The 23862-nt window shown below is 37.3% G+C and overlaps 1 protein-coding gene across 4 annotated transcripts in view; it reads left to right on the forward strand.

The window, feature by feature from the left end:
• Positions 1 to 23862, forward strand: part of SPECC1L (sperm antigen with calponin homology and coiled-coil domains 1 like) — a 69098-nt gene that overhangs the window by 18617 nt on the left and 26619 nt on the right. For all 4 annotated transcript variants that reach the window (XM_062631338.1, XM_062631339.1, XM_062631340.1 and 1 more), the window contains 8 exons: positions 1822 to 1981; positions 2955 to 4588; positions 6408 to 6615; positions 13249 to 13322; positions 13830 to 14005; positions 15687 to 15850; positions 17504 to 17595; positions 22547 to 22637. In XM_062631338.1, coding sequence (XP_062487322.1) covers positions 1822 to 1981; positions 2955 to 4588; positions 6408 to 6615; positions 13249 to 13322; positions 13830 to 14005; positions 15687 to 15850; positions 17504 to 17595; positions 22547 to 22637 — 2599 coding nt within the window. The remainder of the gene's footprint in view (positions 1 to 1821; positions 1982 to 2954; positions 4589 to 6407; positions 6616 to 13248; positions 13323 to 13829; positions 14006 to 15686; positions 15851 to 17503; positions 17596 to 22546; positions 22638 to 23862) is intronic.

Genomic DNA, 23862 nt, shown 5'->3' on the forward strand with positions numbered 1-23862 from the left:
ATTTTAGAATACCTTGGTTTAGGTGATAGTTGCATCACAAGGTTGTTTCCCCCCACCACCAGTAGTGGAGGACTGTCATACAGAGTAGTTTGCGCTCAGCTCTTCGCACACAAGTGGTGTGAGTTTTCTTGATTTTGTAGTTCTCCAACATTTTTATTGTCCCATTGGTACTTAGATTGCATCTGCTGGTTTGCATGGGTGTGTGACACAGCAGATCAAGGAATGGATCTGGCTCCTGGGAGAAAGGAGCCCTTTGAAAAGGCTTCAATTTACACAGCTCAGTGTAAGCATGTGGAGAAGAGTGGGGTGAAACAGTGACTTTTTTGTAGCAGAAAAGCCAGCTTTGTTGCACATCAGACAAGAGCCTCTGAGTAATGTTTTCTTCCAGCCTTCTGTAAACCTTTTTAGAAGGCTGTACCACTTCCTCCATGATTCAATAAAAACGTTCTTGTCCTGGAGGATTTTACCCTCACAAATACCTGTTTCTATCTGCAAATTATCTGTATTTCTAACAACTGCTCATAGAACAAATATGTTCTCTTCCCAAACTCCTTTTGTTTTGCAGCTATTCCTTGTAAATGGCATAAATCCCAGCATATCCTTTCCACAGTATCGTGATCAGTGTTCCTAACTGCTCTGAAATTCCCACTTGAAAAAAGGGACTATATAGAATGGAGATGCAACTGCTTCTTTTTTTTCAATTAAGCAAACATACCTTTGTTCTTACTATGTAAAACCATGTCTGGCATGTAGTTTTTAACATTAATATGTATGGGAGCTAGAAATTATAAACCTGCAGAATTTGAAAGTCATGAAGTAAAGCAGCTGGTTAATTCCTAAGCACTACCTCTTTGCTGGGATGCTGGTTGAGTTTCAAATGTGTTGTCCAGCTGAACAATACAGTTACTCAAGGAATGCTGCTAACACAGCTGTTTTCTTTTAATTTTTTCTTGGCCTTATAACAGGAGAAGTGTTTAGCATATTTTGATTGTTTCACCATTTGAAAAAATGCATTTTAAAGAGTTGTAAAGTCTGGCAATTAATACTTGAGAACTTAGTATTTGTAGCCTTTGCTTTAATTTGAAAGATGAATTCTTATTTGGGAATTTGGTTCTTGAGACTCCTGTGCTTACGGCCTTGTCACATTCCAGGCAGCTTTTGTGGCTAACAGTAGTTTCAGGAATGATCATACAAGGTCAGACAAAAATACATCAAACATATTCTGTCTCTGAGAGTGCTTAGTAAAGAGCATAACAACAAAGCAAGGATATATGGTGAGGGTGGCTCTTTCCCCCTCTGATCCTCTGAGTTCAGGTATTTTGTTAATGTTGTTTTTTTGTTGTTGTGGTTTTGATTTTTTTTTTTGTTTGGTTTGTGCTTCTTGTTGTGCGCTTTTCCACCAGAAAATGCTTGATCAGATTCTATTGAAGGGCATTATCTAACTTCTTAGTATTTGGAGGTTTGTCTTCATTCTTATGCTTAAGCAGGCTTTCGGTCAAACTTGACAAGTGTTACACTGTGGTGTGTTACTGTACTTTAATTATGTTCTTTTTTTGCTTTGGTATTGAAGCATTAACCATTTTGTCTGGGAGAGAGAAGAGTCGTTTTCTATGATCAATCATATTTAAGGAGTTGAAGTTCAACATCCAACTTAGTAACCCTGCCCAGTGCAGTGCATTTATACTTTTCAACATTCTTTCATAGACATATGACTAGTCAAATATGTACTTCTTAAACTGATGAAATCTTTAACATAAGAAATGTTGGCTATGCAGACATCTCAGCCAGCTGCCTTAAAGCTGCTTCTTCCCTTTCTTTCAGACTAAGAGCAATGATGACCTCTTAGCGGGGATGGCAGGTGGTGGTGGAGTGACAATGACCAATGGTGTCAAGGCAAAGAAGAGTACTTGTGTAGCAACAGCATCTTCAGCTTCAGGGACAACCATGAACAGTCTGGAAAATAAACCCAAAACTATTGCAGGTAAATGGATATATTGATCCTTAAAGATGGTAATTGGGTGGCTTTTTATTTTCTTATTACGTATTGAGGTTCTAGGCTGCCTAATGAAATGTCAGTAAGGCCATGCTCAAGTCAAATGGCTTCTATTCTCTTTGTACAGTTTTCAATAATGTAATTGCCTTTTTGAACGGTGTTCCTTTTATTCTTTCCAGCACTGATTATGCAACTACTATGTAAAACTAGGTATTATAATTAATCTATAGAATCATAGGTTTGCCTAAAATAATTTGTCTTAAAAAATCCATGCCTCAAGCTCTAATCTTTTAAGATGAGATCACTTGTTGCAGTCAACATTTTGGACATCCTGTATTGCTTTATAAAGTAAGAGAGCTTTGAGAAACTGTTTGGAAAAGTGAAATTTAGTGTAGTATCAATGTGGTTGGAAGTATGTCTTGCCTTCTGTTGCTGTTTTTGATACAAAAATGCTTGCAAAGCTGTGAAGCTTCTGGAAATAAAGTAGTAATAATCTATCCTTGTCTTTATGAAATGAGATGAAAATACAAAACCCCTTAACTTTTATTTTGGGGAATCATAATGTGTAAACCATAGCTTAAAGACTTGCATTCAAATTTACTCAAAAGAGAGACAAATGTGAACTTGTAGGAATAGCACTGCTGCAGTCTGTGCGTAATTTATCAGAAGCTGTTGAAGGGGGAAAAAAAAGAAACTTGCAAATGTTAAACTTTAAGGTCTTTCTCATTTGCAATATACAGGTAAAGCATAGCAATTAGTAAAGTGTGTATAAATTAAAATGTAACTACACTGATTCATGATTCAGGTTGTTGAAGTGTTTACTCTAAATGTATTTTATGAAATGTGTTGACCCGTGTGATTCAGAAGATCAACTGCTGTACTGCAGATACAAAATACACAGTCTTCTGTTACAGATAACTGTATTTTAAATTAATGTTCCTAACTTTCAAAAAACATACAGGTACCAGTTCCACAACTAAGCGTAGCACTTCATCTGGAAATAAAGAGTCAAGCTCTTCTAGAGAAAGAATACGCGACCGTTCTCGTTTAAGCCAGAGCAAAAAGCTGCCTTTGACTGGCCAGGGGACCAATGATACGGTACTGGCAAAACGCTCCCGCAGTCGCACCAACCCAGAATCAGATATTCGAATGAGTAAGTCCAAATCAGACAATCAGATCAGTGACAAAGCTGCATTGGAAGCAAAGGTGAACGATCTTTTGACATTGGCAAAAACTAAAGATGTGGAAATCTTGCATCTGAGGAATGAGCTAAGGGATATGCGTGCTCAGCTGGGACTTAATGAAGATCAGCTTGAAGGTGATGAAAAATCTGAGGAAAAAGAGGCCATAGTTGTCCATCAGCCAACTGATGTAGAGTCTACATTGCTACAGTTACAGGAACAAAACACTGCCATCCGAGAAGAGCTGAACCAGCTGAAGAATGAGAATCGAATGTTAAAAGACAGACTAAATGCATTAGGCTTTTCTTTGGAACAAAGGCTGGATAACTCTGAAAAACTCTTTGGCTATCAGTCCTTGAGTCCAGAGATTACAGCTGGCAACCACAGTGATGGTGGTGGTACTCTGACATCTTCAGTGGAAGGTTCTGCTCCTGGATCAATGGAAGACTTGTTAAGTCAGGATGAAAACACTTTGATGGACAACCAACATAGTAATTCCATGGATAATTTAGACAGTGAGTGCAGTGAAGTTTATCAGCCACTGACATCAAGTGATGATGCCTTAGATGCTCCATCATCTTCGGAGTCTGAAGGTGTACCAAGTATAGAGAGATCTAGGAAGGGAAGTAGTGGCAATGCAAGTGAAGTGTCTGTAGCTTGTCTGACAGAACGAATACATCAGATGGAAGAGAATCAGCACAGTACAGCTGAAGAGCTCCAAGCCACACTTCAAGAACTTGCAGATTTGCAACAAATAACACAAGAGCTAAACAGTGAGAATGAAAGACTTGGAGAGGAAAAAGTAATCCTCATGGAATCCTTATGCCAGCAAAGTGACAAGTTGGAACACTTCAGCCGCCAGATCGAGTATTTTCGGTCCCTTTTAGATGAACACCATATTTCATATGTAATTGATGAAGATATGAAAAGTGGTCGCTACATGGAGTTAGAGCAGCGTTATATGGACCTTGCAGAGAACGCTCGGTTTGAGCGAGAGCAGCTGTTAGGTGTTCAGCAGCACTTGAGCAACACTTTGAAGATGGCGGAACAAGACAACAAGGAGGCTCAAGAAATGATAGGGGCATTAAAAGAACGAAATCACCACATGGAACGGATTATTGAGTCAGAGCAGAAAAGCAAAACAGCGATAGCATCTACCTTAGAGGAGTACAAAGCCACAGTAGCCAGTGACCAGATTGAGATGAACAGGCTGAAAGCTCAGTTAGAGCATGAAAAGCAGAAAGTGGCTGAGTTGTATTCCATACACAACTCTGGAGACAAATCAGATATACAAGATTTGCTGGAGAGTGTCAGGCTGGATAAAGAAAAAGCAGAGACTTTGGCCAGTAGTCTGCAAGAAGAGCTGGCACACACCCGCAATGATGCCAACCGACTGCAGGATGCCATTGCTAAGGTACTGTTTAAAAGAGTTGTATTTTAACATCCAGTATATAATATGACTTACTGTTGGTCACTGTAGATCTTTTTGAAGTAACGAATTAATGATGAGGTTAATAGGACTGTGTCAGTGTTAGGGTTGGTTCCTTTCTCTTGATCTTTGTTATGAAAATGTCGGAGGCCTTTTTAGAAATTATATGGACACATTCAGCCACATGGTAACTGTCATGCTGCTGTTTTTAAAATACTGGCATTTAAACTCTGCAACTTATTTCAAGGACCAAACTCAAGCAGCAGTTAAGATACTGTATGAATTTTGTGCTTAAATTGCATGACTTCTTCAAGAGTTTCAAGGAGTTAGTGCCAGGGTATTGCTGAGGAAGTACTGGGAGACAAAGCTTGAAGTGTTCACCAAGCTGGTGATGACTTGTGGGACCTGTCACAGGTGTGGAGAGAGTTTCAGCCTATTCAAGTTGGTCGTTATCTAATGATAAAGAAAGCAGAACTTTCTCAGTTAAGGTATGACTAATTCTGAGGTAGAGAGAAATTTTACCCAACTTAAATATACTGAATACATATTTTAGTTTAAAATGAAAAACCAAACAAACCCCACAAACTAAAATATTCTGATAAGCTTTTTAACAGTGATTATTAAATACAGCAAATATGCATAGGGATTTTCACTAATGATCCATCCTGCAGCTGCTTGTGTATTGTCTGGGTTTTGATTTGAAATGTATATTTCTAGTTCTAGAACATCTATTTTGATCCAGATATAATTAATTTATGGTAAATGCTTTTACAAGACATATTTACTAGATAATATAAAAATAATCATAAAATATTCAGTAACTTTCAGGGTGCATTTAAAGGTCTGTCTGATGAGACAGTTTATGCCAAATGTAGTCTAAACTGTATTTTAGTTTCGAATCAGCATGTTAGTCAAGGTCACCAGCCAGTTTAGAATCAACCTTAATTTGGGAGGAGAAAAAAAAGTGTAATTTTAATAATTATAGTTGGGTAGTGCTATTGAAATAAAAAATACTGAAACAGATGATTTAAAGCAGGGCATTTTGTCTGTTAAAATTGATGCCTGTGCTGACCCACCCTAAGCCATCACCTGATTTCTCTTGTTTTTCTGATGCCCTATTTTTGTTGTTGGGTTAAAGTTACAGTGCCTCTAATCTCAGCTTGTTACTTCTGTTGCAGTTTCATGAGGCAGATAAAATAGCCTGGCTGCTCCTCAAAGCAAGAAGTCTGCTCCTTCCTTTCCCTGGGCTTTTGTTTTTTTCTGGTTTTGTATTTCAGTTCAGTAGCTAGTATGAGTCCTCTGGGAACTACTTCAGCTCACTAACACATCTCACACACAAAAGTGAATCCTGCTACTTGGTTAAGGAAATGAATCATCTAAGAGGTCCAGCAAGCAATGAAACTGATGCACAGAAGAGAACAGGCCTTTTTTTGGCAAGAGAAAGAAAGAGTAAAGAGTTTCCCCCACCACCCCTTCCCTTTTCCACAGCAGTTAGATGTTAAATTGGATCAGCTGCTCATGAAACTACAGCCTTGGTACTATTGTATTGTTGCTTCTCTTGAATACAGACGCTGATGTTAAAGTAGCTGGGGAATGCTCATATATTCATCTTGGGAATAAAGGAGTTTAGCTCTGGCTCAGGAAAATAGTTGCACTAGAACAATATGTTTTTTAAGGCTTACGCTTGACGACTTGTCCCATACTTTCTTATGGCTGCAAAAAAAGCGTATTTTAAGTATGGTAGAAACTAGAAGTGTGTTTTAAAATGCAACCAATTTAGTTACTACAAGACATGTTTTTTCAGGTTGAAGATGAATACAGAGTGTTCCAAGAAGAAGCCAAGAAACAAATTGAGGATCTCAATGTGACTCTAGAAAAACTTCGGACAGAACTAGATGAAAAAGAGACTGAAAGAAGTGATATGAAAGAAACTATCTTTGAGTTGGAGGATGAAGTAGAGCAGCATCGTGCTGTGAAGCTTCACGACAACCTCATCATATCTGATTTGGAGAGTAAGTGTTATGAGTTTCCCTTGTGAGAGAAATGATAATTTAAGAACACTGTGATTGTGGAAATATTTTCACTTGTCTTCTGTATGTCTGAATTCAAATCAGATGGGCCTTTGCAGAACCCTTATACAGTAAGGGGAAAAAATCAAGCTGGCTTTGTTTTTCCAGTCCAAGGAGTAGCTGGTGTGGGAATTAAAACCTGTGAACTGAGAATAAAAATGAAATCTGATAATGATGTTTTCAAGTCGTTTTTCAAAGTAAAAGAGCATTGTAATTACAGACTTAGTGTGCTCCTTGTGCATTTTTGAGATTGGATGATTGATCTAGTGTTTTGGTGGTGGTTTTTGAAGAACTCTTTTGAGTGCCCAAATATCAGGAGTTCCCAGGTATCTTGAGCATGTGTATAATTAATCATTATTCCCACCTGAAGAAAGGTGGTTTTAGTCAGAGCTGAGTTGGCAATATGGATGTGTTCTATACCTCTTTCTGTGTAGCTCAAGTCCTGAAGCTGCTCTGTGAACCTAGCAATGAATGTGACAAACTTTAAGCAAGCTATAATAAAATTTTATCTCTTGACTTTTGCCACCATACAAGAAATGCTTAGGGCTTATAATGACATTCATTGTAGTGTCATTACTGTGTGATCGTCCAGCTGTCTGTGCCTTAGATCTTTCTCTGTTCTCCAAGATGTGCTGAGACATTCCTACTGCAGGCTGGAATTCTGCAATTAGTCTCCATCTAAATAAGAACTTTGGCAACTGTACCCTGGCAAGCTGTCTTTACACAGTGCTACATGCAGTGTATCTGCTGCTTTTCCATGGCATACAAAGATTAAACAACATGGGAACAAAACCAAAGCATGATCCCCTTTTAACAGCAAGGGAAATATTCATAGAAAGGATTTAAATTGGTCTGCCCTCAAGAACAGGTAGTGTTTTAAGCAAGCTACATTGCTTATTCAACTGAAGTGTTTTCAGACATGGCTGTCAGCTTGCTTTCCCTAAACAACATTTCTTTGTCTGGAAAGGCAGTCACTGTTTCTTTTTACAAAATTGTGTGTAAGCTTTTTATTTTGCCTTTTTTTTTCTTTTTGTTTCTCTACCAAAGCCAAAGACACATTTGCTTGGAAGCAGGAGCTCAGGCACATGGTCAGTGGCTCTGACTTTGTTGAAGTCGTCTTTGTAGCAAGACTTGAGAAGGTTGAACACTTTTATACTTGCATTGTTTTGTCCATTAGATGAAATACATTCTTATAGGAAACAGCACTGTAGGCAAGTAAACATTTAGGTATCTGCCTTGTGATACCTGGTTACAAGGCAGCTCTAGTTTTTAGATGCTTCGTTGGGTGTGCAAACCAGGTAGCAGGTGTTTCACTGAAACTGGTAAAATTCCAAACAGATAAACCTCTGCCTGGGCAGGAATTTTCAGCAGAAGTTATGACGATCTTTGCTACTCATCACTCTTGACATAGTCTGGAAAATTTAACTGTACTAGCTGTTGGCCTGGTCTGATCCTTTATGGAAGCAAGCTGGATTTTAGCTCTAGGCAGGAAGGAGAGTGGCATCTAGTGGCGGTAAGAAGGAATGGCACCCGTAAAATAGTCTGAACTTTTTTTTGTGGCCGCTTTGAAACACTGTTCATTATGGGTTCGTATTTAAACCTCGTACAGGAGTTCCTTGGTGGTAGCGTCTAAGTAGTGACAGCAAAGAACAGCATCTCTGTTCTTTGTGACCACAAACTCTGTGACTTGTGCTAGTACATACAACATCTAAAAGGGAGAATTCTAAAAATCTGTATTAAAGTGACAGAAAAGCACATGCTGGTAGTAGAAGTTCTCTTAATGCTGATGAGACTTTTGGTCAGGTCTGGTATTCTGACAGCCAAATGTATAATGTCTGTGCTTTTAAATGTGGAGAATTTAGTGTAGGTTTAGGTATTATAAAGCACTAGTTAGAAGAATGGTGTTTTTTCAGCCCAGATAACCCAGGTATTGTAAAGAACCATAAAGGTTTTCTTTAGTGAACTTTTATTTTAGATTTTAATATATGAGGCAATCTAACCCATGCCTTAAGGAGAGTTTGCTGACTGGCAAAGTTATTGAGTGAAAGAAAGGGACAGCAAGACACCTGAATAAATGACAAGTGATGGAAAATTATCACTTAAAGAATCAGTAAAAGGCATACTTTACAGTTAGAAAAAAGATGCTTCATAGATGAGGTGATGAGTGTTCATTCAATGTTATTGATTAATCAGCCCTAAATAGTAATGTAGGAATATGAAATGCTCTAGCACTGGTAATAGGGGCATGCTTCACTGTGGGCTGTCTAAACCAGAAAGAAGTACAACAAACACACATACAAGCCTTTTTCACAGTCATCTTAATATTGAACTATCACATTTTAGTTGTTAATATGTTTGCCTGTAAAAACTGGGATCTCTTTGATGTGGACAGTAGGATGTAAGTTGCACCGATTAAACTGTAGGTGCTGGAGTGGGGGCGAGGGGCTGGCTGGAAGTGCAAGAGAGGCGAGCGTTGCACTAGGTGGCGTGATGCCTCTGGGTTTCGTGTCTCACTGCAGAAAACTGCAGTCAGGTAGCCAAGCTGTCACATTAGTCACGTTGGGTGAAAAAAGAAACCTATTGTTCTTCCAAACAGTTAATAAGAGTTTGTGGGGGATTTTTTTTTTTTTCAGAGAACTTTGTCTCCTGATTTGTGGAAAGTTCCTATTTGTAGGTTAGATTATCAGTTGTCAGATGGTTCTTCTGAAGCCTGAAAATATTAATTGCATGTTCACTGAGCACAAGGTACATGTGCTAAAAACATCAGTTCTCTTAGTCTGTAACTATTTAAGTCAGTACATTTTTTGGACAAGGGTAGGTGAGCAAGAAAGTTGATTTATCTATTGTTGAGTGAATAAATGGTTCTTACATGGAATTGACAGTCTTTTTAATTCTGCTATATCTCATTTTGAAGAGGATCTTGACAGCAGTTGCAAAACCTAATTTCTACATTACCATATTTAGGCCTTTTCTACCCTAGTGTTGGAAAGGACAATTGGATGCTCATTTTCTAACTGTTAGGTTGGGGGGGGGGGGGGAGCTAATGTTGTACCCTTTAAAAATTCAGCTTTCTTCCTATATTAGATGTATTATCTGACAGTGATGAGCTCAAGAGCAAGACTTATGTGCAAATAGCATGAGCTTTGGCATATTTCTAACTAGTACCTCTTTTTTGTATAAAGAAGCTGTGATTCTTAAGTGAACTGTGATGCTGGTGCTGCTCTGTAGATGAGATTATACTGACATAGCCACTTCTGTGCTAACAAAAATTGAAATGCTATCCTAGTATAAGGCAAACCAATGGAACTAGTGCAAAAACTGTGAGAATGCCCATTGTAGGTTTGCCAGGGTCATGTTTACTTGCATTGGTGTTGCATATCAGGAATGACAGGATTATCATGTTTTTTCTGTTTTTTCCCTTCTTCTTTTTTTTTTTTCCCCCAAGACTTTTGAAATTAATCAGCTGATCTTTGATACTTAACTTTTATTTTGTAGTGATAAATTCTAATGGCTGATTATAATTAGTAAGAGTTCCAGGTACAGAATACAGTGATACTTTTTCTCTGGCAGCCTTACAACATTCAGATGACATCTTAGTTTTTTCCTCCCACCTCCAGCCCTAGTTGCAATGTTTTTCTTTATCATTTGCAGTATGTTTTTCCCATAATTTATTTTTCTGCATTTTAAAAAGCAAGGCCTTGTTAAACTGTGATTTAAATCAGTATCATTTGGTAAAATGTGGACATAATTGGATCCTGCAGTAAAATACAAGCAGCTGCTGAGCTGCCAGTTTTGATTAGCCTGTTCATTCATCAGAACGGTCTCCTTGCTCTTCACATACCCTAAACAATAGTTACTTTTACTTTTATCTCAATCCTCTTTCTTATCTGTGCTCCTTAAATGGAGACCAGATAATAGTAGAAGAAAAGTACCTGTCCTACAAATTACAGCACATACAAGTGGAAAGGTTTAGTGTGTGCTACAGAAGAATCATGGAGGTTGTGAGGATGCAGAAAGGAAGGATACTGCAAGGCAGCTCTGCGGGGAGTTGCTGCCTGTGTGCCCAGTTTGACTACTTGAATTTTCAGGCTGTAATTGGTGACACAATGTGAAGAATAGAGTTCAGACTGACAGAGATGAAATTGCTTATCTTAGTCTTAATTTCTCACTGTGTTTCAAATGCAGTTGCAATTTGGTAGGGTTTTTTTTTGGGGGGGGGGTTGTTTGTTTGTTTGTTTGTTTTGGTTTTAAATCTCTTGGATGAATTGAGGGATAAGACTGTTTCCAACAACTGTTGTGAAGTGCTCTGTATTGTTTATAGTAACTGCAAAATATTCAGACCATTGTGTTTTACTTCAAAGCATAAATATACTAAAACTTAATGGTGCGTTTCATATCTCACAAGAGCTCAAAACAATGGCATTACACAAGCTTTAATTCTGGATGCATTTATAGTTTCTGGTTTGTGGTTATTTTTAGATGAACTGTAGCTTGATTTTAGTAGTAGAACAGATTTTGTTTTTGAAAAACACATTTTCTTTGAACTTTAAAAGAGAATATGGTCATTTTGTTTCAGAATGCTACTGGAAGCTCTTTAGGGCATGTTGACTTGCTGTCACTGTTGAAAGTTATCTAATTTTCAACTGGGTTTTTAGCATGTGCTTAAAGGAAAATAGGATGAGGAGAGGGAGTGACTTATAACTTGGACCTAAAGCTGGCATCTCAGTGCTGATTTTAACTCAAACAATTTGTGTATAGAGACAAGCTAAAAATTGGAGGGCTTTGCTTAAGTACCAGGGTAGCATGACATTGGAGTGGCCTGTTAGGCTTATCTTCAAAGCTTAAAGATCAGTTGGATGCATCTTAAAATGTGCAGTCTTATAGTGAGTTGGTAAATACGGAAGTAGCTGTCTAATTTCAGTGTTTCAACTTTTCCAAGCCTGAAAGGTTTTCATGTTTTCAGGAAAACTGTGGTTTATATAATTCTTGTAAAAAAAAAGAAAGGAAAAAAACTGGTGGTGGCATTGTCAGCCACTTGGGACAGTAGAGGCAAGACTCAAGAATTTCTCCTGGTGAAGAAACCAGAAGGGTTTCTATAGCTGAAAAATTGAAATGAGCATAGTTAAGGCTCCTGAATGTACACAGCAGCATTAATTAGCTTAGATCCTAGAATCGTAGAATGGTTAGGATTGGAAGGGACCTTAAAGATCATCCAGTTTCAACATAACATTTGATTTAAACATTTTTAAAATGCTTACTGTTTTCTGTTTGGCTGGACATAGGCTCATTTTTATTGTTAAGAAAAGCCCTTTGACAAAAGACCAGGAGTACTGAAGATACAGACTTACTTGGGAGGGCGTTGCTAGGTTTTGGTAGAAGAACAGAATAAACTGGTTTAATGGTTTTCTTGAGTCCTGATACCCAAATCAAAGCACTGGAAAGTGTTTTCATGTTGAAAATGTGAGTCACAAAACTTTATCAGTCTGTATGAACATACATACCCATCTTCTGACTATTCAAACATTTCTTATGCGGTTAGATTTGACAAGGTTTTGTATTTTGAACAGTTTGAGTGTATTGGGCACCTTTTATCTTTTTGTGAAAAGAGCATTGCTACAATACAGGAAAAATGTGTCAAGCAGGTCTTGGAACAATGAACCTGAACAAAATAAAAAGGCTTTAAATCAACTGATCCATCATTTTTACAATTTGAAAATTGCTACATGATGCTGTATAAACCGTCCTATGATCCAAGGATCAGTAAAGGGCCATGCTAATTAGAAATCTATGCTGTGCTTTTCTTCATTAGTTGCTTAGTTATAAGAAAGGAGTAATCAATCACGTTGTCGTTGTGTATTGAATAAAGGAGCAAATGAATAATTGCAGTAGCCAGTCTGTCAGACGCCACGTGAGGAGCTGGTGGCCATCAAGCTGCATATCCTTTTGCGTGGCTGCTGACAGATTTAGAGGACCATCTCTTTCATAACTTAATCTTATCGACAGTTTGTCCCATTGCTGTAAATATAGCTTGCTTTGACTTCAAATAGTAGTTTGAGAGACAAGAATGTAGGATTCTTGAGGACAGGAGTGGAATTTTATCCCCGTTGAGGGCATGGCTCTGAGTGTTATGTCAGCTGCTTTGTGGCAGGGAGTAAATTGTGAATCAAAAGGCTTCATGTAGCTGTAGCTTATGTTTGAAGAGATAAAACCCCCAGACTTCCATGTTTTAAGGATCCTTCCATGTTAGATTACCTATCTGTTTTATTTGTTCTTTGTTATTGCTTTGTCATTTTAATACTGTGAAGGATAGAAGAGAAACTGGGATTTGTATAAGAATTGAATTTGCTTATGCTGTTCCCCTCACCAGTCATAGAGAAGTTGTACCTGTTGACACTTTCTGTAAACTTACTTCTCCTCATAATGTTTTTCTCCAGATGGCTTTGGTTGAAAAAAATACGTTTTCTGAGTAAGTTTTCAAAAGCATTTGCAAGGTTTTATGTGTTTTTTTCAGTTACTCTTTTTAAAGTAAATAGATCCCTGATTAAGATCTTACAGAGAATTTGACTTTCTTTCCAGATACAGTTAAAAAACTTCAGGACCAAAAGCATGACATGGAAAGAGAGATAAAGAATCTCCACAGGAGACTCCGGGTAGGTTAAAATCTAAAAACTCAATAAACTGTGAACTTGGAAAGTCATAAGACCTGCATGTGCAATTGTGAAAAGATAATATTATTAGATGTAATACCATTAAAATAATTATTTCTGAGAGATGGGCATCATATAGAAAAATATTTACTAACCTACAGACACTAAAGAATTCTGGAACGTTCCTAGTGTCACAAAGATACAGTGTTGGGCGTAGGAGAAAATGTTCCTGTGCCTTCTGATGCATGGTTTAATTTTGTAATTCCCCCCCCTCCACTTTGAGCATTTTCTTTGTTTCTAGAAAAGAAATTCATGACCTTGGAAGTCTGATTATTTCCAGCAAAACTTCTTCAATTTAACCTGTAAGTTAGGTTGTATCTAATGCCAGAGATGAGTGCCTTTGCCACTCCTGTAACAGCATAGGGAAACTATGAATAATAAAGGTAACTTTTATTTTTAGATTCAAAATTCTTGCTGCTGCTTTCAATTTTGTGTTTTATTTATTTGTAGGAGGAGTCAGCAGAATGGCGTCAGTTCCAGGCTGATCTACAGACTGCAGTGGTTATAGCAAATGATATCAAGTCTGAGGCCCAGGAAGAGATAGGAGACCTGAAACGTAGATTACATGAAGCTCAGGAGAAAAATGAGAAGCTCACTAAAGAGCTGGAAGAAATCAAGTCACGCAAGTATGCAAAGACAGTAGGGATAATGCTGCTTTTGTAGGGGGGTACAACTTTGGAAATCCAGTATCTTCTCTATTACTGAGACTCTGGAAGTTCATAGATCTGTGGCTGTCTGTATTTCCACAATGCAGGCTTTCAGGGGTCAAAATAACTTTAAGAACAGTATTTGTTTCTTTATACTATTTCATCCATCCAATATACTATATTTCATCCATCCAAAAATATTCAGTTTGCAAAACCAGGTTAAGTGGGGGATTTTTCCCATTTAACAGCTGGGCATTTTCCTCAGTGTGGAAAAACAAGGAGTGTTGGCCTTTCTGTGCCATCATTAGTATTTCTTATTAGCAGCCAAGGCTTTTGGTATGGTTAAAATACAACTGGATTTTTACCTGAGAAGAAACCCTCATCTAATTCTGCATATATCCTGTACTGTTTTCTTTCCACTGATAATTGTTTCTGGGAATAGAGATGCTTTGGTATAAAGACATTTTTAGTAGAACAATTCAAACTATAATGTATTATTACTTGAATTAGGTGCTACAGTTATTTAGAAACTGAGTTATACATCCTTCAGAAATATTGAAGTCCTCATATCCATAGAATAGGAACATCTTGGACAGCATCATTTGAATCTGACTACATTGTCTCTAGAGATTGAATATATCTATGTATAGTTTACAATTGCAGTAATGATGTTTGTATTATATATTGTGTATATATTAAACAATGTCTATATATTAAACAATTTTTTCCATGTGGATGGGCATTTTATAGTGTACATTACACTTAACCCAGCATCCAGTAGGATATGAAGTAATGCAGGCTGTGGAACTTGCATAAAAATGGTAGGAAAAGTAGACTGGTTACACTGAAAACGGAAAATTATCTGGCTGGATGACTGGTGGGCAGAAGGCATCTATCTGAAGTAAGATCACCAAACTAAGACATATGAACAGTTCTTACTAATACATCTCAGCCACAATTGTAATTGTTCAGTTACTGCAAGTGAACCTCTGAGGTTACAGGTGCACTTCTGAAGGTAGGACTGGCTTGCTGTTTCCATATTATCCAGAAGCATTCTTTGACTTATTGATGCACTGCAGAAAAGAGGCAACTGAATCAGATTCTTTGGATACTGGTATTGCATTAGAGGGAAGGTGCTAGAAAAGTCTGAAGCAAAAAAAAATCAGTCAATGCTCTGTACTAAAAATCAAAGTAGTTGTCTTTTTAAACTGATTCAAATGCCGTCTAAAGACATATGCCAGAAATGTGTTCTTACCTCCTTAGTAAAATGTTTTCTATTTATGCAGGTGGAAGAAAAAAAAATCTGCTCTCTGAGATTGTTACTTTCATGAGAAACAGTGAAATTCTTAAGGCTCAGTTTTTTTCCATCCATGTGTGTGTGGGAAAGATAGAAGCAGGAATCAAGCCTTAAATCAAGTATTGATTTGATAGACTTTTCACGTGGTGCTGAAGTTCTCTTGCTAACAAATAGTAGGAACTTACAGTGATAATTTAGGTTGGTAATCTATTTCTAAATTATAGTGGAAAGAAAACTAGGTTAATGTAATGGCCAATTTAGACCACAGATTTTAATTTGGCTTCAAATTTCCATTGAATTTTTAAGACTTTGCATGTTAAAATGTTATTTAAACGCCTTAAATGGGATGCATGTTGATTTCAGGCAGGAAGAGGAACGTGGTCGAGTGTACAATTACATGAATGCTGTCGAGAGAGACTTGGCAGCTCTGAGACAAGGAATGGGCCTGAGTCGCAGATCATCCACCTCCTCAGAGCCAACTCCTACAGTAAAAACACTCATCAAGTCATTTGACAGTGCCTCCCAAGGTAATTATTTTCAACCAGTGTCGTAGCTGTACCAAGGTATGATTTTTGCATATGTTGGCAGGGACACTTCTAATGGCTTAGGTAATGCAAAGATAAATTATTTAACTGTACTGTCATGACCTGTAAGTGATGGCTGAAACAAACCAACCTAAACTAGACTGCACAACAGATTGCTTGCTGCGGTTATGTGCAAGCATCCTTTTCTTGTCTTTATTTTCATTGTTGCATTGCCAATGACTCATATGCTAGATGCTTTGATTCAGTGCTCCTGTATATTAGAAATACATAAACACATATTACGCACATAATTATAGCTAGAAGCACAGCTGATTTCAGGATGACTATTAAAATGTGAACTTAATGTGCCAAATTAAGCATTCTGAAAGCCATGTAATAGCTAGAGCTGAGTTTGTTTCTTTTAATGACTTACATTCTTGTAACCAAAGTGATGTTGAAAATTAAAAATAAGGTCCAGCTAGTATCACCTGTTAAAAGATAGAGGGAATATTTTCTAAAATGAAAGGGATCTCACTGTTGAGACAGAGTATTCACTGTAATTCTGATTGTGGAAACAGGTGCTGTTGTCCTTCTCTGTAGATGAACAGAGTAAAGAATCCAATTACTTACCTTGAAAGAAGTGTTTGGGGTTTAGCTTTGTTTGCGTGGAAGGCCCTCTATGGATTAAAATATTTCCCCTGTCAGGTCTTTGGGGTTTGAATTTCGCTTACAGTAATGTTGCTGTGAGTCTCTTATGCAAAAAGGCTTGGCCTGAAGTAGACTGTTTTACCAGAGAGACAGCACTGTACTGTGCATGGCAAATCTACTTTTAATTGCGTATAACCTGAAAATTGGTTAAGGTATAGAAGCATCTCGATATTATTTGGTGATTCTGTGCATGTTTCTATTTCTACACTTGTTCTCTTTCTTCATAGGCACTTACAGTTTTTTACTTTGCTAATGTTAATTTAGAAGGTTTTTTTCCAATCTGCTGTTGAATAAAGGTGCTTTCCTGACAGAGTTAGATGGTAAAATGATAAATCCCTTCTTTTGAATCTTTTATTTCAAGCTAGTGTCTGCCTTATTCCTCAGCATTCATGTCTAAACATGCTGTTAAATAATCAGATGACTGATTCACCAATTCAGTATCTATCTGTTTTCATACATTTCTAAATTTGTTATTTGTTTAATCCCAAAATTTCAGGGATATAATATCTAGTACCTGTGACCTTTGATTGGAAACCAGAAAGGAGAAGCAGGTGATACAGGTTATCTTTCTTGTCTTACTGGCAGACCCAGGAACCTGATACCATTTTTTTAATTATCTGAAGATCAGAGAACTAATGATGCCATCATTTACATCTGCCAGGGTAATAATATCCTTCACCTTAGCCTTGTCCACCCCCAGTAAACTTATGCTTTAACTGTGGGTGATATATTCAAGACAGAAAATGAATGTAATTACAGAGGAGTAAATGTGTAGGCATACATTTAAATGATTTTGCAGTCAGTTACTAATTGAAATTCTGAAAAATGTCATCTGGTATAACTAGTAATGTAAAGTACAAAGCGAGAGTTCACTACAACAGCCAATCTCCTGTTTCACTGCAAAACAGCGCAATGCTCATGGTGGCTTCCTTTCTGTGTTCATACTAGTTCCAAGCCCTGCTACTGCCACAATTCCTCGCACTCCCCTGAGCCCAAGTCCCATGAAAACTCCCCCAGCTGCTGCTGTATCCCCTATGCAGGTATGTGTTTTATGACTGCGCTTAATCCTTCTTTGTAAAGAAAAGCATGTGAAACTGTGAGTGGTAGTATACAGATACTGGGGAAATGTTGCCTCAAGGAAGTAGTTACTAAAATGCTCTGTCTCACAGGAGTGTTTCACTGAGAACTGAGTTGTAAATAGAAGATTTGGCATAATTTAGAAGTTCTCGTTAAATATTCCCAACCATCACTATCCTGTGCTACTGAGAAGCATGGGAGAAAAACTTTATCTGCATTCCTTAGTTTTAGAGTTGCTATTTGCCAGTTCTTAGTCCTGCGCCTGGCATGGAAACAGCAGTAATCCCCCCTTCAGGCAATGAACTGAGATCTGCATAGAATCTGTCACCGACCATCAGTATAAATGTATCCCGTGTGGTGTGTGCTTTCAATATCGGACCTGACCAGAGAGGAATGAAATAACTGTGAATTAATTGTCTTTGTACATTTTGTACTGAGTGAAGTTTGTCAAGTTGGTGATTGTACTGTGTATTTTGTCCTGTCCCCTCTATAGCTTTGTCCATTTGTTCAGCTGCTAAAGGAGCTTACATACACTAGGACTGCATCATCGACACTATCATGCTCAGCTTTATAGATCATTGCTGGTTTTATTATCTCACTACCTGCATGAAGTGAGATTTGGCAAAAGCCAGCAAGTTTCAGGGCAAAGCAGATAGGACCAGATTCACAAATTAAAAATCAAAGAAGCTACTATGTATTTTAATATCAGTAATTCTGCTGTTGGTTTCAAGATACTGTGTACCAGAAGTACCAGAACTTAATTTTTACTGTAGGTCAGTGTAATGTTCTGGGAATAAATCCTCTCTGTGTGAACTGAGTAATTTACATGCCTATAAGTTTTCAGTATACCTGGAACAGACTGACTGTTCTCCTATGCTTAGACTAGTGCAGCTTTTATTAATTTGAGAGTGAATTCCATGAAACAAATAGATAGCCTCAAAACAGAGAAAAAAATAAATGTTTTTGTGAGAGCTTCTGCTACTTCTGTGGCTCAGTCACTCGACAGCAGTTTTCTAAAGTAGTTAAATGTGACAAGTTCTCTGACAGATGCTTTGTTCCTACTGATCTGTCTTTATATTTCTATTTATTTCTGTGCTCTTGTAGGAAGAGGCAGACTTAATCTCATGTTCTGAAAGGCTAGGCCAGAGCTTTGGCAGACAGAAGACTTTTTTGATGAAGCCTAAGGCTTATTTCATTTTATTTACCTGTAAGTTAACCATGATCCAAAATAATCCTTTAGAATACTGCAAACCTGCTCAAATTTACAGCTCTTTGATGTTCTTGGTCTGCCAGAATTACTTGAATATTGAATTGAACTTCTGGTATACAACCAAGTCATTAACAGCTGGATACTCATTAGTGGCAAACATTGCCTGAAAAACAAAGGGGAGGGCCTGTAAATGGAAACAGCTTCTATTGTCTTTTTGAAGATAGGCGATTTTCTTGAAAGTATTTGTAATTATCTAGAAGGCAAATAGGTTTAGTGACCTCAATTATGTAAATTGATTTAAAGACTATTTCCTGTTCAACAGAGAAGGGGTTTTGGTTCAAAACCAATTTTCATTATCTTTTCTTTTTCTTTGTTTTCATATTACTACCTTGGGGGGGGGGGGGTGTGTGTGTGTTCTATGTAATTTTTCATCTGTTGTTTTTTGTTCTTTTGCAATTGAAAAGCAAGACTTTGCTAAGTCATCACTGTGTGAGTTATGTTTAAGGAGATACATTCTAATAGACATTTTTGCAACTGAAAACCAGCAAACAAACAAAACTCTTTTTGGATTCAGGTCCAAGCCCACAGTGGAACATAGCTGTTATTTACCACAGCGCTTAGCAATGCTGCAGAACAGTTTAGGAAGACAGGTATGAAGAGAATGCTCTTCAGACTATAAAAACAACCCTGCTAGGTTAGCCCAAAGCTTAGCTGGTCTGGTATGCCACTGAGAGTGACCAAAGCAGATGCCTAGGGAGGAATGTAAGGAAAGGAAGAATGTCTGTTGTTTTCCCTAAGTACTTTTTTTTCCTGTTTCATTGCTGGAGGACCCTCTGAAGTAGGTGCGGGTTCAGGTTTACTCATCATCACTGAATGTTCTGCTTTGCTTTGAGCATATAAACTTTCAGACTCAAAGCAGTTTGGTGTCAAAGGTTTCCACATCTTCACTATTTAATATGTGAATAACCGTGTTTGTTCTGAAATTGCCACGTGTGAGTGCAATGGCAGATGTTTGTTCTGCATTGTCTTACCTGTGTGCTGGTTCCTTTTCTAGAGTTGTTACTCATCATACGCACAAAAAAATGTAATCTGGAAGGTCATAAGTAGTTAGCGGAAAGTTTATCTTCAAACTAGGAATGGCTGTGAGAAAGTAATTATTGGTTATCTTAGCATCTTTATCTCTTACTGTAATTGCATTATACAAAGACTGCTGTGTGGAAACATTTTATTTAACTGTGATGTGTGAAGAAAATTGTTCACATCAAAACTGGTTTGTAAATTTTCTAGCATTTTCTTCTGCTAGACTTCAATGTAGGATGAACAAGAGGATCACAGATTGCAGGGCATCTTTAGTAATTTCTGTGCGATGTGTAGCCTCCGTGGGTAGCCTCAAAAGCAAGTGATTCCTCCAAACTTTTGATCCTTTTATTTAGTGCTGAGGAGTTTGAATGCTATTATAGAGGACAAATGGTATTTAGCAGCTAATTGAGTTTTAGGACATATTTCTAGTTGAAGGAGAAGAGGTGTTTATAAAGGGATTGGTAGGATCCATACTTGTTCAATTGTACCTCAGGTGTGGTTTGTTTTGTAGGTGAAATGAGGAATGGCTAATCTGCAAATTCACCAAAAGCTCAGTCAAGCAGAAGAGTTTTTAACATTTGTATTAACGTTTCAGGGAAGATTATTCTCCAAGAGACTTGTGCTTTACTACCAGATAGATGATGCCCAGTAGAACTAGATAAGCATTAGTTGGTTCCTTTTCCTCTAATTTGTGGTGTATTAGTCATGATGTTACCACTGGTAGTTATAAGATATGTAATAAGGAACTAGCAGTAGTGAAAGTAAGCTCTGTCTGCTGTGTCAACAGGAGCAAAAAGGCTTAACAGGGACAAGGCCTGTACACAGCAAGTTATCAGTGGAGCAGTATGACCACTTTCTGACAATATCCTTAAAGGATGTTTGTTTTCAAGTGATATCTGGAAACTGATCTGAGTGATAAAGATATATGGCTGGCCAGCAATGTGCCTGCTCTGTTGTACACACCTTTGGGTCCTGGCTAAAGTTCTGTACTGCCTTGTCTTTGTAATGACAATCCAAAAGCTAACCAAAAGGAAGTCGTCTTCTTTTAATCTCATTATCTATCTGCTGTTTCCTTGAGGAACTGGAACAAAATGGCTCTCACTTAGGTACCGTCCTTGTCCTTTATTCAAAATCCCAAGTGGGTAAAGTGAACTTTAAAGGTATAATGCAAGCTTGAAATACCAGCTCCTATGGGAAGCTGTTGTAGACACTTCTGTGCATGGCTCACAATCCAGTCAATTTAACCTGCACATTTACAGATATATAGAGCGAGGAAATTCTTCATGCTATATGTTGGCAGTTGTTTTCTTGATCTGATTTCTAGCACAAAAGCATAACTCTAGTTCGACTGTATAGAATGAATAAGTAGTCCTGTAATCCTGCTTGCGCTACATGATGCCGCAGAGTATATACTGCTAACGTTTTTTAATCACAGTTTTGAATTTGTCTGTCTTGCCTACATGATTCGGTGTGAGAAACATCTGACCTTTATTATCTAATGAAGATAAGGCTCATTTAAACATCTCATTTAATCCTTGAGCAGATGGAAAGCAGAAAGAGTTTTCAGGATAAACAAATTACTGAGCTGATTTTGGTTAAATATTGGAACCTAATAGAAAGGACAGGGTATGAATCTACTGTAATTTGCAATAGGCTCTTTCCAGATGGTCTTCCCAGAGTCTTCAGCAAGTGCCTATGTGTTTCAGTAACTGTAAGGGTAATTACTGCATTCTCCAGTTAATTTGTGTGACACAAATGCTTATTTCAGTGCTATCCAGTGGTTATTAAATTCCTGTGTGCAAGATTTAACACATCTGTGATCAGGTCCTTGTACTTTAACCTGCCAGAAGCCTTGCGTTGCTAAGTATTTTACATAAAACTTGAGAAGACAAAATTCAGTTTGTAGCCTGTGTAGAGCAGAACAGAAATTAAAGTGACCTGGGAAAGAAAAAATAATTATATTTGTGTTTTCTTACATATTCGAGAAATACTTCACAAAATGTCTCTCTCCAGTTGTTCACAGAGCATCTCAAATAGGTGGTAACAAAAGCTGTTTATGTTCTAATCAGTAAAATAATAGTAAATAGTAAAAATACTTTAAAAGCTGTTTTTTCACTAGGGTTTTTCTTAGCAAAGGGGACTTTGGTGTATACCCAGCACACCATTATCCTAATTTTCCAGGAAGAGGCTCAAAGTAGAGGTCTAAGTTAGTAACACAAATCAGACACTAAAATCTTGGCTGCGTTATAGGGGGTTGTATTAGTTTGAATATACCAGGTTTAACTAGAACAGGTTTGCACAAACGAAACATAAATGAAGGTGAAAATTAACACAAAAACTACAAGAGAATTTGCAGCTTTAATTTGCAACATTGGTTTGAGGAACAGGTTTCAGTTTAAAAAAGCAAATGTTAACAGTGTCAATGCACAGTGTGTGTATGGCAAAAGCAGCTGGTAAAGAGGACACATCCTTATTTACCAAGTTATTTTTAAAGGTTCCTGTGTTATTCTAGGTCTTTTAATTCACTAATAGTGTCATATCTGATTTCTGAAAGTGATTCTGCAGTTCCATATTTGCTTTTTTACCTTCAAATTATGTTTGACACAAGTATTTTTCCATTTCAGAGGCATTCTATAAGTGGACCAATCTCAGCTTCAAAACCCCTTGCTACGCTGACAGACAAAAGACCAAGCTATGCTGAAATACCTGTTCAAGGTATTTATCCAAATTCATTCCAATTTTGCTCTTAAAAATGCTATTAATATTTATTTTATATTGTTATCTAAAGCATTATCATGTTATATGCTTTTTAATATCAAAGTATTTAAATATTTTCATATAATATCTCACATTCAAGTTATTACTTGTGTTTCATCACACATGGTGGCATATCATAAAGATGCTTTGATGAATTTTCAACAAAACCATGATTGCATGCTGATAACTCGGCATCATTCTGACAGTTGTTAATGTGTGCATAAACTGAAATCACTTGCAAAATCAAGATAAGGTGATTTCAGGGACATGTCTTGCAGCTGTCTTCCAGTTATTAAAAATACACACTTTGGGGTTACATTATGTATTGTGTGGTTGGGGGTTTTGTGTTTGGAGTTTCTTTCCCCCAGGAATGAAACAAGGATGATGGTTGGCATTGCATGTGAATAACGAAGTATAAACTTATTAAGTATTGAATCTTCACGAGCCAGATGAAAAATTGAATGGAATTGAGTGTTGATTTATCTCTTTCCCAATATTTCCCTGTTCTGCAAACTTTGTTTTGTCTCTCATAACACTGTTCACAATGTGCTCTTCCTGTGAGAATGAATGGCTATCATCTGTTGGGTGCAGCCCTCTGATTTATGCCTGCTTTAGGGGTGGGTTTTTTTCATGTAGATGTTTCTCAAGATAATCCCCATATGACTCCAGGCTGAATATTTCCTCTCAGTTTGGTATTCCTGGGGTCTGATGCTTTCTAAAGGGTTGGGTGTTTTGTTTTTGGTGGGTTGTTTTTTTTTTTTTGTAGCACTTCATAATAGTCTGTATGTGCCAGATTTCCTTCTTGCTTTTGTTAAATGCATATTGAGGTTATTTGTACAATGCAGCTGGAGTTTTAATTTTAGAAACTTGGGTATTTTTAGGAATATTGAAATGCCTTTCCAAGAAGATAGTTTAGTGTTCTTTAACTGTTACAGAGTTCATGGGTAGATATCAGCTTAGACAAAATGAGTGGTATGCTTTACATAGTAGCTGTGTTTCCATTATAGTCAGTTAATGCAGGAGAAGGACTGCATTCCAGTACACTTTGCCAGACAGAATTTCTGTTTACAACAGTATATATTTTTAAAGCATCTTTATATCAAGGTATTTTGTAGCTTTTTATGTCACATTTTCAACTGTTGAACAGGGTTTCACTATTTTTTAATCCTCATTCTTCATTTTT

This window comes from Pezoporus occidentalis, unplaced genomic scaffold (genome assembly GCF_034315485.1).
Source record: "Pezoporus occidentalis ecotype Australia unplaced genomic scaffold, CSIRO_AGI_Poc_V1 ctg37, whole genome shotgun sequence".
Taxonomy (NCBI): domain Eukaryota; kingdom Metazoa; phylum Chordata; class Aves; order Psittaciformes; family Psittacidae; genus Pezoporus; species Pezoporus occidentalis.